Here is a 14,793-nt window from a genome sequence, read left to right as displayed (position 1 = left end):
CTCGACCCGGACGTCTCTGTTTTTGGGCCCGCCTGCCTGGGGAAAGTCGCTCAGACCTGCAGCCTATGCGGGGCACGCGGGGGCATCTGTCGCCATACGTATAACTTTTAAATGGAAGATGTCTTTCTCAAAGGCTGTCGATGTCCAGTGGTCTGCAGTCCATGAGCACTTGACTAGTCCAGGTGTTTCTGCTTCTGTTTCCGTGCTATGTGAATTGGGAGTTCGAGAGAAGAGTGTGCAGGATGGAGGAGTTGAGGGTTTGTATTTCTGTTCTGACTGTACGGCAGCAATGGAGGGCTTGGGAAGGCACAGAAAGGCTACCCGGAATCATCTTAATTAAGGAGAATAGTAATTGTTCTTGGTCTTTCTGTCTGCAGTTCTTTCTTTCAGAGCCTTTATCAACTCTTGTATACGAGAATGAGCTTTTTTTTTTTCTTTTGTACGGGTTGTCTGTCACGAGCAGTGTTCAGGAAGAACTTGTTTTATTGAACGTGACTTCTACTTTGTGGGTTTTATCACTGCGTTTCGCCCCACTTCACTTACTTGAAACGTAGCCAGTTAAGACTCTTAGAGCTGGATTGATTTTTTTAAAACTGCCAAATATTTGTCTGTGCTTTAATAAGATAAAAATCATAAGCTGAGACGATGAGAGAGTGCTATTAACTCGAGACTGTGGGTTTCTGTGAGGTTTTTAAGGAGATCATTAACCCGGGTCTATCTCTTCACAGGACAGTCGGCCCAATATGTCAAGACCTCTGATCACTAGATCCCCTGCATCTCCATTGAACAATCAAGGCATCCCCACTCCAGCACAGCTCACAAAATCCAACGCACCAGTTCACATTGATGTGGGTGGGCACATGTATACCAGCAGCTTGGCCACGCTTACAAAATACCCCGATTCCAGGTAACTTTAAAAAGCTTGTTCTGCATGTCTTTTGGCAACTCCTTTTCTTCCATTTCGTGCTTGGATGTCCTGGGGCTGTCTTAGAATGATAAATTTAGCTGCTTTTGTTTCAAAATTAAATTAGGTTTCTTTGTTCGTGGGAGGTTGGAGACTGACTTTTCTTTCCCTGCTCCACTGTGCTTCAGACAAACGGCACTGCTGCAAATCCCTATGTGTATGCACTAAAATGAAGTTGATGGTAAAGAGCAGTTTCTTTCTACCTCCTAGAATTCTGGGTTTATGCCAGGGCACCCGTTCTGTGGTTTATTACATTCAAAAACCGTAGCGATACTGCATTTAAGTTCAAAGGTGGGGGCGTCGGGGTATTTGTTTTGTTTCTTTTGGAGCAGTAACCGCTCGCCTGTAGTGTCAACGTGTAATCTCGGATGTGTCACTCGAGGTAATGGCAAGGCTGCATGTAACAAAATATAGGACAGCATCGACTGAATGCTTTTTATAGAATCTTAGGACTTTTCAAATAATTAGACTCTTAACTCTCACGTACCTTCTAAATGAAACATTTGTGGCTCTGGTAGCTTACTGGTATTAAGCGGTTAGAAAACGTCTGCATGCATGAGCAAGTGGTGTATGTAGAGCAGATGAAATAAGAGTGCAGATCCAAGAAAAGAACAGTGCACTGAACACAGTGTGTGTGGATGTTACGTGGTGGTGATGGCAGGTAAACGCTGTAGTGATACTGTAATTCTAAGAGTCGGTTATCGGTCCACAGGTGTTGATCGTGTCCACAGTATTATGTATACCTTGCCCTTCACTGCCCGGTCCTGCTCTAGAGGGAAGGTGGTGTTACCTTCGTGGTCTTTCCAGCATTTGAGGGGGGAGTTTTCTGAGTTTCTCGATCCTGCAACTCTGGCTTGCCTTTCCAAATGGTACAAGGCACACTTCGTGGCATGAGATTTTGTTGTAAGCATGGGTTTTACTGGTACTGCTGCCTCTGCAGCCTTGCCTAGGTGGTTTTAGGTGGAACTGGAGTAGCGCTTCTGACAGTGCCAGAGGTGGAGAGCAGTAAATAAAGGTGTATGAAAGAGAAACAGCGGGGCACGTGCACTTTCTTATGACAACCTCTTCAAGGAAAGCCAGGCAGAGGGAAGTAGTAGAAGCCATGCTAAAGCACAGACCTGCCAGGGGAGATTGAAGCAATCTCTGGAAAAACTTGAACTGTTCTTCAAAAGCCAAATCTGTCGTTTTGAGGAAACTTTCTTTTAGGACCTGCTTGTGTTCAGCTTCTAGGAGTTGTGATTACTTAGCGTTCTTTTCAGTAGTTGGAGCAGTGATGGCGTCTGAAACTTGTGCGTGCTGTATGAGAGGCTTTTGCTATTAATACGTGCAGCTTCTGTTTCCCTGTCAAATTCACCAGGACAGCATATTACTTTTTTTAAGTGAAGAAACCCTAAAATGGCTTTCATGAGTGTGTATGGTGGCAGTGGAATTTAAGCTTAATGTATTCTGCGTTCAAGTGCTACAATGGCTCAACTGAAAGTGGAAGCTATGCCTGTAGTATCAAAGTCTGTTTAATAAATTAAACAGTTTAAAGCTCTTCAAACATATTTAAAGAAAACCCAAATTGTGAGTTGTAGTCATTCTGTTTCAAGTCGTTCTGACATGCATTTGTGTTTCACTTCTGACAGTAAGTGTCTTTTGAACCCCTTGATGAGTGAATATTTGCAGCGTAGCTATTAGAACCTGGAATTCCCAGCCACTTCCAGAACTTGAGATATTTTTTTTTAACATTAGCAGCTTCAAAAGGGCAATTACTAAACCCGTTTGGATGTCAGGACAATGGCATGAAGCAATAAGCTGGCAATCATGATATAGTAGTTTGGTTTTTGTTTGTGAGATTTTACCGTAACTTTTTTTCCAGTGGGGGGGGTTGTGTGTGTGTATATATGTATATGGTGAGTGCTGGGTACAAATTATCCAGAAATATTTGGACCTTAATACAAATTGTTCCTTGGAGCCTGATCCGGTTAGTCTGTATCTACAGTCTAACTTTGTTAGTGTTAGCTAATCCAAGGTTTTGGTCAACACTGCTTGCATGTTTTCTTTTTCCACCAATATCATGTGTGTGAATGAGGTCAAAACTAAGGCAGGGTCTCATAGATATCTGTGGGTGAGTTGAAGCCTCCTGAGGCTTACTGTCACATGAAGTATTGTCTGTGAAAAATAAGGTCTTGATTATCTTGCCTGAAAGAGCACTGCTCCAGGGATGAGTCAAGGCATAGGTTGCAGGCTCTAGCATCTAACAGGTTGAGACATGAAAGTCATTAGGCTTCTGACTCCTATTACATGTAGTCTAAGGGCCAGAAGCCTAAAATGAATCTTTCTGCCAAAGCAGCAGCTTTGGAGTCGCTGGTGTGCAGGAGACTCTTCTTTCTCATTTGGGGTTCAGTAGCATCTCATCTCGTGCCTCTCTATTTTCTCCTTCTTGGACAGCAGAGTAGGAATTGGAAAGAGTACTTTAAAAAAAGGTTCCTTAAATGATATCGGGTAAAGGCTTGTAGCTTGCAGGGATCATTTTCCACAATTCTTTTGTTAGATCTCCCAAACTGTTTGTGACTTGATATGTAAAATGCCTACTGACAAGTATCCATTCCTTCCTCCAAAAAACCCAGGTGAGACTATAAAAGCATCTTGCTACTGATGCCAAGTCCCTGCCCTTTGCTATGGGAAGACCACTGAGGACTTCTCTCAAATGCTGTTGTGATTGAAGAGCCCAGGGAATCGGAGCCTATGTATGTTTTGGCCAAAGGCTGACACAGTGAAGCAGTCCAACAGACAAGCAGCTTATCAAATAGATGGTTTGAATCGAGTAGTCCTAGAATTTTAAATTCCGAAGCTGAAATAATGCTAAAAACAACAACCCAAAATTCCTTTAAAAAACTCCAGCAGTATAGAATTCAAAGGAGCCCAGTTATATTCCAGACCAGGGGGAACCTGCTCTTTTCATAAGGAAGATCCCATGTGATTATTTTATCTCATCAACAGTTCTCCCAAGCCACCAGTGAGACCGTGCCTCAGATATGATCTCTTGCAGCTAACTAATACAATTTGCCAGATTTAGGCTTCAAGAAAAGGCAATTTGAATCAGTGTATCTACCAAGAAGACCTAATGTAAGGTCAGTCTGCTGAAAGAAATGGTAATTTTCTTTAAATGCCTGAGGAGGGGGCAGGTGTCCTTTTGTGCAGCTCTCTCCACCAAGACCATAGACCTCAATGCATTCACCCATGCACAGACTGTTCCTCCTGTTTCTCAGTTGTCAACCGATAGTTATTCCTATGCCCATGTGAACCGACCAAACAAATTGTTTCTATTCTGCAAGGAGTTTTGTGGTTTTGGAATTTGTTCTGGTTTGAACTTGATCATGCCCTCCTCTTCTTAACAACCTTTGGTTTAATTTAAGTTACCAGATCTGCAAGATGATACCTGGCAGCACAAAGTTATCTATTAAAGATTTGGGTGCACTAAATCTTTTTATTATTTTGGTTTTGCAAATGAAGATTTTTTTTTAAAAAAAAAAAGTCTGCTTTTCACCACCCAGAAAAAGCTTCAGATTTTTTCTTCCAGGGAAGATGAATTCAAGACGAGAAGGTCTTCTAAAGGAGCCTTTCTTCCCTGAGAGCTGAGGCACATGCATGCTGTCCCGTTGTTTCCTATGGTCACCAAAGAGTCTGTGGAAAATGGGTTGAGGTTTTAGGATTTATGATTATAAGTAGAGGAAGTACAGGCCTGTTGGTTCTGCTTTTTGAACCTGAGCAGCCTACTGTCCTTCTTCCAGTGCGCTATCTTGCAGTAGGATTGAACGCTTTGCTTGGAGTCAGCATTCCTACATCTCTCAGCCTTAATGCTGTCTGTACAGTATCTACCAAAAGTTATTGTGCACCAGGCTAAGAGAGCTTCAACTGACTATCAGAACTAAATGGGAAGATGTTTAACTTTGATCGTGTAAGTATCAGTTGTCTGATATCAGCAATATCAGCAGTGTTGTGTCTCTTATAGGTTCAAAGCACCTGGACTTTTAATTTGTTCTGTCCAAGTCATCTGGTGCAAATATTTGCATAACACCCTGGCATTGGATTGCCTCATCCTGTATTCCCACTGTAGAATGGGAAGATTTCATTAAAAACCTTGTATATATTTCTTTGTAGAGCCTTTTGGGGTATCTGTTTGAGCTGCTACATCTCCCATCTTGAGTTACTCCCTGCATATGAAGATGGATTCTTCTTATACGGTATTTCACAATACTTCCAAATTTCTGCCTGGGGCTGTTTCAGGTTTTCGTATGAACCAATCCATTCGTGCCCTAGTTTTCTTACCCAATCTTCACTCTCAGCCCTCAGGGAAATTAAATTTCACACACTTGGATCCAGTTAGGACACTGGCATTTTTTTGGTTGCTAAGGGTTTCTTTTGCATCAAGAGCACAGAATTACTTAGGAGAATGCCCAGACTGTCCTTGGCCTTTTTTGACAGTTTATGAGCAAGCCTTGGTGGACCTCCAAGGACATGCTATGAATTAGGCAGGTTAGCACTGTTAACCTGTTTCAGAGCTTTGGCACTTTCTGTTGTCTGTAGAGTGTGCCCAGTTCCAAAATAAGACACCAACGTGGCCCTTGGTTCAAAGTTCTGCAGGTTGCGACACAATGCTGGAGACTTGTGGTTTGGAAGGAGGTCTGTTGTGGTGGGGGTGTTGGGCGCTTTGTGTAGGACTCCCTCTGTAATGTCTCCACAAGAGCAGCCCTGTCACGTTTCCTACGCGCCTTGGGTAGTACCTCTCAAACTGCTGCCATGTCATGCTAATTGTTTAAAGAAATAAACGCAAAGTTTTCGCACTAATAAGCATTTGCGGATTTTTTTTTTTTAAGCAAATACTAACAGAATGGGTGTTATTACATCTTTATTTCCACTGTCCTTATTTGAATTCATCTTCCTGAAAAGTGCATCTCTATCTGTGGAGGTATTTGGTGATCTTTCTAGAGTAGAAACATTAAAGCCCAGTGAGGTGGTGGTGGTTCTTAACTACTCTATTGTCATGGTTATTTAAAGACTACAGCAGGCTTGCACTTTTTGAGAACAAACATTGTGTTGCAAGTTGTAAAGGGCAAGCTTCTCTGAGAGTTTCCAATATTGCTATACACTCAGTGTTTGCATGAGTGGTCCGGGTCGCAGTTTTTTACTATTTTGTAACATTCCCGGCAGGGGGGAATAGGCAGAAGAAGCTGGCAGAGGCTCAGTTTGATCTTTGTTACCTATCCTGGCTTGCTCATCTAGTTACTCACCTTTTATATTTCATCATTCGATTGCTGCATGGTCTTGTGGCAAGGGGGAGGGAGGGCTTGTGATAGGGAAATACATAGACTCTCTCACTGACCCGTTCTGTGACCCAAGATAACTGATTTAACTTTGAGCTTTGGTTGCTTCCTACCAAGGTTAACAAAAAAGCAATTTGTAAAATGCTTTGGGATGATGATTGAAAGTGTAAAAGATGACTATCTCTAAGCATAAATATTTATAGATGCCAGTGACTGAGATAGAAACAGTTGATGATGTGAAATGTTGATTCAGGAGGACCAGACTCTCAGTACAGTTAGGCAGTATGGTGGTTCTGGTTGGTGTAACCCCATATACAAACCTGGGGGTGTGGGAAACAGGAACAGAACTGTGAATGGTAGTGTACCTTATGCCTATTTCAGAGAATTTACACAACTGATGTTGTAAAGAGAAATCTTTTCTAACACACATCTGTCAATAAAGAGCTCAAGGAGGGTATTTTCTGGTCCCAGCTGAATCAAGATTAATTATATCTTTAGGTGCGTATATTGAACTCAAGGTATATATTGACCTTATTTTGCCTCAATTAATGATCACCACAGGTCAGTCATCACTGTCACCTCAGTAGAAGTGAGTACTTTCTGCATCTTAGTCCTGTAGTATGTCTACCTTGCAAGGTCAGCAAGTCGTTGCTGTTGCTTGTGGCTGGTGACTAGGTGAAAGAAATAGCACGATCAGATTAGCAGGTTCTCACATCGTGTGGTCAGAAGTAACTGGTGGTGAGTCATCACTGAACGAGGCCGTGGAATTGATGTCTTCCTGTTTTAGTGTCAGTAAAAGTGGGTTTGTGTATTATTTATTTGGAGGATAAAAAGCAGTGGTTTCTACTTTTCTCTACATTCTACTTTTTTCTACATTGCACTCAAATGTGTAAAATGACAGCAGAATCAAGACAGTGGGTTGCTAGAGTACTCTTTGCAGACCCGGAGAAAGTAGATGTGCAGACTGTATCGCAGGGGTTCATGCCATGCACAGTGGCTGCATGGCCATGACAGTGTGGATGGAAATATTCAGGGGAATAAACTTTCTACATTCAGGACTGTTATAAAGCTAAAGGCTTCAGCTCCTTATTTCTGAGGCTAGTAGTCCTCTGGAGTAACAAACATTTTTGTTGAGGGGAAAGGAAAAAATCCGTATCCATGTTGTCAGCGTGGCTCGCAGATCCCTTTCCCAGTAGGCTTGTGTGATGTTGTATGGGTTGGATCACCCTGTCAGTCAGGGAGAGGAGAGATTGTCAATAATTAGTTGAAGGGTCTGTGCTCTGAGACATCCTTTCATTGCAAAGGTTGCTTGATATCGACTCTGAGGATGGAAATTTGTCAGTGAGGAACAGTTTTGTTGTTGTAGTGTTTGCACTTTTCTACCCAGTAGCATGGCTTCATAAACCAGGCTGAAGGCACCCAAGCAGTACTTCTCATTCTAACTGACCAAGAAAAATGCTCAGGAAGGAGAAAGGGAGTTCTGAGTCTATGGGTCTTGCTCGTCTGATAAGGAAAAGCCCATTAGAAACTGAGGTGGCACTGAAGTATTCTGCTTATCGGTCGTTTCTGATAGAGTCCAGGTTTGAACCATAGTCTTGAGGTTGTCGTCTGTCTTGCCTTCTGCTGTACTCAGTCCTTGCACACAGGAACCTCTGTATATTAGTACTAGGTTCTCATCCTACTCCCACATGAGCTGTTTGTACTTCATTGGTCTTTCATAAGTTGCAATGTAGTTGCTAAGCAAATTGGTATTTAGTATGTAATTGCAGAAGTAAACATTTGGCTTCCAGTTTTACCGTCAACACCCGGCCACCTCTTGGGTGTGTTTGGAGCTTTAGGATATAGATTCCAATTTCTGGCTTACTTCTTTCTGGTAATGATCAACCTTCTGGCTGGGTTGCAAGTCTGTTTGTCATTTGGGGATGTACTTGCAAAGGTTGCCCAGGGAATGGTGAAAACTGCTCAGGACCCAATGGTTATCTGCACTCGTTTTAATGCAAATAACGTATAAATGCTGTGTTGGCCAGGGGAATGTCACCAGCTCCTGTTACGTGGACCTGTCCTCTAACTTAACTAGTTTGCTGTTTATTCAAATGTGGTCTTGTCATAACAAGGCAACTGTCACCTGGCAAGCTTTATTTCTCCTTCATCATTTGTTCTCAGTCATTCTTCCCCCTTAGTCTACAGCTCTCAGGATGTTGCTATCTCTGACTCCTGCCCTTCAATGTCTTTTTTTCTGTCCCCATTCTGCTCTGAGTATCGACCCTGATTCTATCATCTGAATTCCCTTGCTGCTTTGTCTTAATTTCTTTTTCATCTACACTTTTCTGTCTCTGTTGGAAGGAGTCAGAGCTCACAAAGGTCACAAGTGATCTTTACCTGACCAGATCAAGGCACGTTGCTTGCTTGTCCTTTCTCCCCACGCATCCTTGGTTTTCTGGCTCCTGTTAATGGTGAGCTTTCTTTGAGTAGTTAAGCAGCCAGAATATTTTACAGGTATCGCAGATGATGCTTTCACGCTTAGTGACATCAGTTGGAAGGATGCTCTGAGACCCATTGATAGTGATCTCTCATTGAGTTTTTGAATCAGTAATAAAAAAACTATTTCCAACTGTGATGTGTATGTTAGCTTGGATCTGTAGGGCTCTTCCAGCACAGTTGTTTCTACATCTCATTTGGACAATTTTCTAGGCACTTTGAAGGCACTTTCTGCCTGCTTCAGAGAACCCAAGGGCTCCTGCAACAGTTTGAAAGTATTTAAGCTTGTAGCTACGTCTTGTGGCATGCTTTGTAGGGGCGTGCCTTTAGGAAAGCAGTGGTCTCACAGTCACCTTCCCACCCAGTCCTTCCACTGTGCTGTGCCATGTGTGTAGACACTTGGCCTAGCTCAGATGCTCAAAGCAATATAGCGCAGCGCTCCACCTGGACTCGTTTATCCTGCTTCCAGCTAACTCAGCTGTGCCGCGGCTGGTACCCAAGCTAATTACTGAAGACCTATCTTTTGTATTTCTACACACCGCTGCATTTTGCAGAACGGGCACTCGGTGAAGGAGAGCAACACTGGCAATTCAGTTTCCATGAATTAACTTTCTGTTTGTGAAGGATTAAAAAGGTGAAAGTAATAGAAAGATTACAGGGGGTTTGCTCATACGATGAGGTGGTTGAGCATAGCGGTATTAAGTGCAATGGGGTATACTTCAGTAGTTCATCAATTTATAAAGAAAAAGATTAATTCCACCACTTAAGCCCCCGTGGGGTTTTCATGTTAAAAAGTGACATGCCTGTCAGTCAAATGGTAGGCATAATTGTCCTTTAAGTGACCTATTAAAATACCCTCCCTTTTAATTAAAAATGGTATTTGTGTTCTCGCGCGGGCCACATTTGAACGGTAAAAACTCTTTTCGCGTAAGGCGTGTTGCAGGTGGAGAGCTGTCCCGAGCTGTGTGACACACACGTGAAGCAGGGGAGGAGTGGCTGAAGTCCCGGTGCAGCAACGCGCGGCTTGCCTTCGGCTCCCGCTGGCAGGGAGGGAGATGGAGGGATAAGCAGCATCTCCCAGGGCCACACCCAACCCCTTTGCATTCCTTGCCTAAGAAATTGCTTGTAGTTACTTATTGTGGCATAGAAAGTTATAATACACAGCATTTGCCATCAGTGTGTCACTTCAGAGCAAATGATGGATCACGTCCTTCCACACCCCAAAAGTCATCTTTGTGCTGTAATTAAAAAATAAATGTTGCAATGTTGAATTGGAAATATTTTCTGCCATACAATGAATTTGTTTTGTTAGGTTGCCTGGATGTAATTGCAACAATGTCAGTGTATTAAACCCTCGTCACGGGGTAATGGTTTCCTGCCGCTACACCAGTGCCAAGAACTGCTTTGCTTAGCAGCTCTATTGCTGTTTATCTCCATCAGCAGCAGTGATTATTGTGCTTCTGTGAAACTTCTTTTTTTTTCCTTATTTTCTTCCCTATATGCACGTTATAAATTATAGTTCTGTGCAAATGCTAACCACAAATCCTAAACAGTAGGAAGCGCTGCCCGGCCAGAGAGTGGCTCTGCTGGGAGCTGGTTTTAGGTTCACCCAAACTTGTCAGCGATCCGAGGGGAAGAAGGTGTTCCGAGCCGTGGAGGTCTGCTGAGCCCCTTCTACCTATCTGAAAATTGATCTGTCTTAAACAGTTTAGAGGGCCCTTGGGGTCTTACAGCTTACATAAAAAATGAAAGCCCTTCCTGTCTTAAAGCAGCACAAGCAGTCAATACGAAAGAGAAAAATGATCTTTTAAGTGTATCCCATTGAATCCATTATCTTGAGGGCCCGCGCGCGATGCTTCATCAAAACATCATCGTCTGTGATACATGGGGGAGAGGGTGAGGTGGCAAGCGGGGGAATTCGGAGAAAATGCTGCAGTTCTCTCAGTGCCACAGGACAGACTAAGTAGGATACAAGCCAGAAAATGAGTGCTGCAGAAAAACCGCTATGTTCCTCCTCATAACAAATTGAATTCATATTTTACATGTTTGAAACAAGCAAATCATTCAGGAAAAGTTTTGAATGTTTCTTTTTTAGTTGTGAAAGCCCTGTTGGGCATCTCGTACAAAATTGCTTTGCTTTCTATCAGAATACAAACTTTCAGATTTATTTTTTTTTCATTACAATGATAAAGAAAATAAGGGAGGAAAGAAAAATGAGTGTTTGTACCATTGATGTGTTCTAGCCAGGCTTTAGGAGGCAGTGAAAGGATTGGACTGCTCTATCATGAGCTGAATTGGTGCTGAATTTCGGGTTCTTGTGAGCAAGTGTCAGAACTGTTATTTTTTAAATACTGAAGTTTTTTAAATCTTTTGCATGCTTGTACTACTGGTTCGTATGTTTTTCTTAGACTAATGTGAAAGGAAGATCTTTGATTTCTGTTGTTCTGAGTTTGCAGTATGTACTTAATACCATAGTGGTGTGTTTTACCAGATTATGTGGTTAGGAGCTGATCTTTTGCTCTCGGTGTTTCCTTACTGCAAGTAAGAATGATGTTGCTCTTTGGCAGATTATACGCAATAAAACAAAGAAGAAATCAGATTTGTTTCCAGTAACCAGTGGTATCAATAATTCAGAAGCGCTATTTGAAAAAAATGAATTTTTTGGCGAGCAAAGGGAAGAATGAAGAAGCAGTATTTTTGAATGCAGCTGAGTTGTCAAACGCACATCCTTTGGGGTGTCCTCCATTTCCTCTGGTGAAAGGTTTGCTTAAATAAACTGAGCAGTAGGCAGTGGGTGTGTGCCTTTGCACAACAACATACACCCAGGTGCTTTGCTGGCCAGGGTGATCCTAAAGGCAGAGCGCTGTCAACATTCCTAATTGGTTATTACCCAATAACGCACACCCTCCAGTGTCTTGGGACTACAAAACACTTTTTACCTAGCCTTCCTACATGAATAATGAAGCACTTCGAATATTCATACAGTTATATTCAGCCTCTCTCTTGAGTAAGGGTTGCCAAATGCAATTGGACATACTTCGGACATAGAATTTCAGGCTATATCTCTGTTGGAAGGGTTTAGTCATAATTCTTGACTTCCGGGAAGAGATTAGATAACACCATGATGGTAATTTCTCCAGCCTCAAAAGCTCGTTTATTCACTTTTGCTATCGAATTCTAGTTTACTGGCAGTATAATTTTTGAGTTTTAGAAAAATGTATTTCTTTAATTTATACTTGGAGCTCGTCACATGAAACTGCTCATGGTCTGTTTGAAACAGTAGGATGATTTGCTTGTTCTCCAAGTGCTGTGGGGTACAGCTGCATGTGACTGGAGTCACCATCAAGCATATGACAAGCAGACAGTTAGCATGTATACTTTCCAAACACATAGGCTGTATTTATTTTCCTCTTCTAGGTTTTCCAAACTTTTTGCTGCCCATCATGACTGGCTCCCTTATATGCCAAGCGTCCAACTTGTAAATAGGTTTTTCTCATGTCTTGCTAACGTTCTCAAAAACAATGTCCTCATCCTCTTTAGAATATTAAGGTTTAATTTTACTTTATTAGCTTCTCCTGTGAATAAGCTCCCCTGAATGCTAATCTTCCCTCTGGCCTTCCAAAACCTGATGAAGGTGTTGTGCCATAGCCCTGCTCGCGGCAGTTTCCAGCCCCGCTGCGGTAATGCTGTAGGGAGTCACGTTGGCTCCAGCAGGCTGCTGCACAGGAAAATCTGTGACAGCGTCCATATTTTTGGTGCAAAGGAGATATATGAGGAGGGAAGTGGTGGTGAATGTTACTCTAGGAAGATGGAAGCTGGGGGAATGGTGGCAGGAAAGATGCTTCCTTGCTTGTGTTTCCCTTGTGGAAGACCTAACTCATGGGAAAGGGAGAGGAGGAAAAACTGCTGCTTTTCTGTAGCTAAAGCCTATTTGGAGGCTCCACTTTTTATCAGGCATTCTCATTTTCCCAGCTTCTAATATTGTTGTCTCATAAAGCTGGGCCTTGGGCAATGCCTTTCATACCGACCTTTTCTTGCTTAGCAGCTAACCCCGATAAACTCATCAGCAGAGCTACAATTGCACTTTCCCGCTTCCGCTTTGGATTAATGGTGTAGCTCTCCGAAAGTGAATGGATGCTGCTCTCTGGACCGCAGAGGTCTGGTTCCAGGTGAGTGTTTAATTCCCTGCTTGGGAAGTAGAAATAAAAGCCCTAGCCGGGTGTGTTTCATGCTTCTGTCTTCGGTAGGCTCAACAAAAGGAAGGGTGAAAAGGATGCTGTTGGAAGTCACTGCTTGCCTGGTATCATTACAAGGCACAAAGCATTGGTTTGAAAACAGAGACAGCTGGTATGGCTGAGGCTTTTGATTGACTTTGCTTCTGTGTGGGTCACTTTATTTCCTCTTAAAATGCTAAGTAGGGAAAACAGAGGTGTGAGTCCTCCTTCCTTCTCTTTATTAATGAAGTCCTGAAAACATGATAAACGTGAAAGGTCCTGGGAGTGATGAAGAACATATAACAGACTTCTGTACCATGCAAAAAGCATAAAGCTGGTAGCGCAGTTCTCATTCAAAGAAGGTAAATGCCACGTTGTTTTCCATACCTGTCCCTGAGCCTACAGAAGCTCTGCTGGGGCATGCCGGGCTGTTCCCAATCGGGACACCTTGGCTGCAGCTCCTCTAGGAGTTTCTTCCAAGGGCCCTTTTGGTGGCTATGAAGGACCGCAGGAAGGACTCTCTCCCTTGGCCTTGCGTGCCTGGATATTCTTCTTTGCAGGGAGCTTCCGCTGGGAAAGGTGAGGGGTGGTGAAAGCTGTGTCAGCTGGAAATTGCAGAGGCTGCAGACAGAACAAAATGATTAGGGTGAGGTCCTGAAAAAAAACAGGGTCAGTGAAATCTAGTCCCGGTAAAGGTCAAGTTTGTTGTAGCACGTTGCTGACTAAATGCACATCTGAAATGAGGGCACATCCATTATGGCAGAGGGAGTTTATTTTCCTCGTCGCTGTCCTAGCAGCATTCTGCTGTAGTAACACAGCACTCATGGCAGCAAGGCGGTGAGGGAGCAGGCTGGGAGGGCGGCCGGGGCTGGGGAGAGTCCATCCCCCTGGTACAAAGTGACTCCGCATGGTTCAGCCGTCGGGAATACATTCCTGTCAGCTTTCCCTGCTTCAGAGACTGAGGCAAAACCACTTCTTTGTCTTGTCTAAGTGTCCGGTGATAATAGATAATAAGCCAGCAATGTGCTCCCAAAATTAGATGTGGAATTTAATTTTGCCCATGTTCGCAGACTCTAAGCAGCAAACATGCCTTGTCTTTGATCCTGCAAAGAAGCCTGAGCTGCTGTCCGCAGTCATTCACTGGATGTTTCTGTACCCCCCCCTCGGTATTGTTTAGCAGAGGATTTTCCACAAAGATCCAAATAGCCCTTGAAGCACAGTGGAGAGATACCCCTTCCTTTTGACAGTCTGTCCTGAGGCTCAAGTCTCAGTCGATGCTTCCCACCGATCCCTGCAAAGCTGCCACTAACTACCTTTGCACTGCCAGCGTGGATGTGGCAGGACTCCTTCCTTTTCTACAGCAGTGTAAATCCCCGGGTGTATCCCTGCCAGAGACCTTTTCACATCAAAGCAGGTAGGCATCGGCTGGTGGCAATTAGAGGTGGCAAAGATCACTTGTGTGCTTGTGCTGCTGCCCACTGTGGCTGGAGCTCCAGGTGGGCTGCTGGATGCAGGGATGGAGTGGGGCTTGTGGGCGCAGCAGAGCTTGGAGCAAGGATCTGAGAGGGGGCAGCTGCAAGCAAACCTCAGTCCTCTTGCTGCTTTTCTATTGACTGCGTTGCTGCAATATCAGTGGTAATATCACAAAGCCCAACCTGACCTCAGGTGCCTTCTCCCTCCTGTCAAAACCCACCACAAAGCTGGTGCTCAGCAGCAGGTTCTGCCTTCTGCTTCACAAGTGAGCACCTGGGGCCATTTTGCCTCCTGTGATTTTTTTTTTTTTTTTTTTTTTTTTTTTTGGGGGGATTTTTCCACTTTCCCTCTCCGG

At 43.5% G+C, this 14,793-nt stretch overlaps 1 protein-coding gene across 1 annotated transcript in view; it reads left to right on the top strand.

Moving 5' to 3' along the window:
* Positions 1-242: 242 nt before the first annotated feature.
* KCTD1 (potassium channel tetramerization domain containing 1) overlaps positions 243-14,793 on the top strand; it is a 35,084-nt gene continuing 20,533 nt past the window's right edge. The window contains exons 1-2 of the mRNA XM_035903008.1: positions 243-257; positions 729-907. Coding sequence (XP_035758901.1) covers positions 243-257; positions 729-907 — 194 coding nt within the window. The remainder of the gene's footprint in view (positions 258-728; positions 908-14,793) is intronic.

This window comes from Egretta garzetta, unplaced genomic scaffold (genome assembly GCF_000687185.1).
Source record: "Egretta garzetta isolate BGI_Z169 unplaced genomic scaffold, ASM68718v1 scaffold229, whole genome shotgun sequence".
Lineage (NCBI taxonomy): Eukaryota > Metazoa > Chordata > Aves > Pelecaniformes > Ardeidae > Egretta > Egretta garzetta.
The sequence above is the reverse complement of the archived record's forward strand: the minus strand, read 5'-3'. Positions and strand labels throughout refer to the sequence as shown.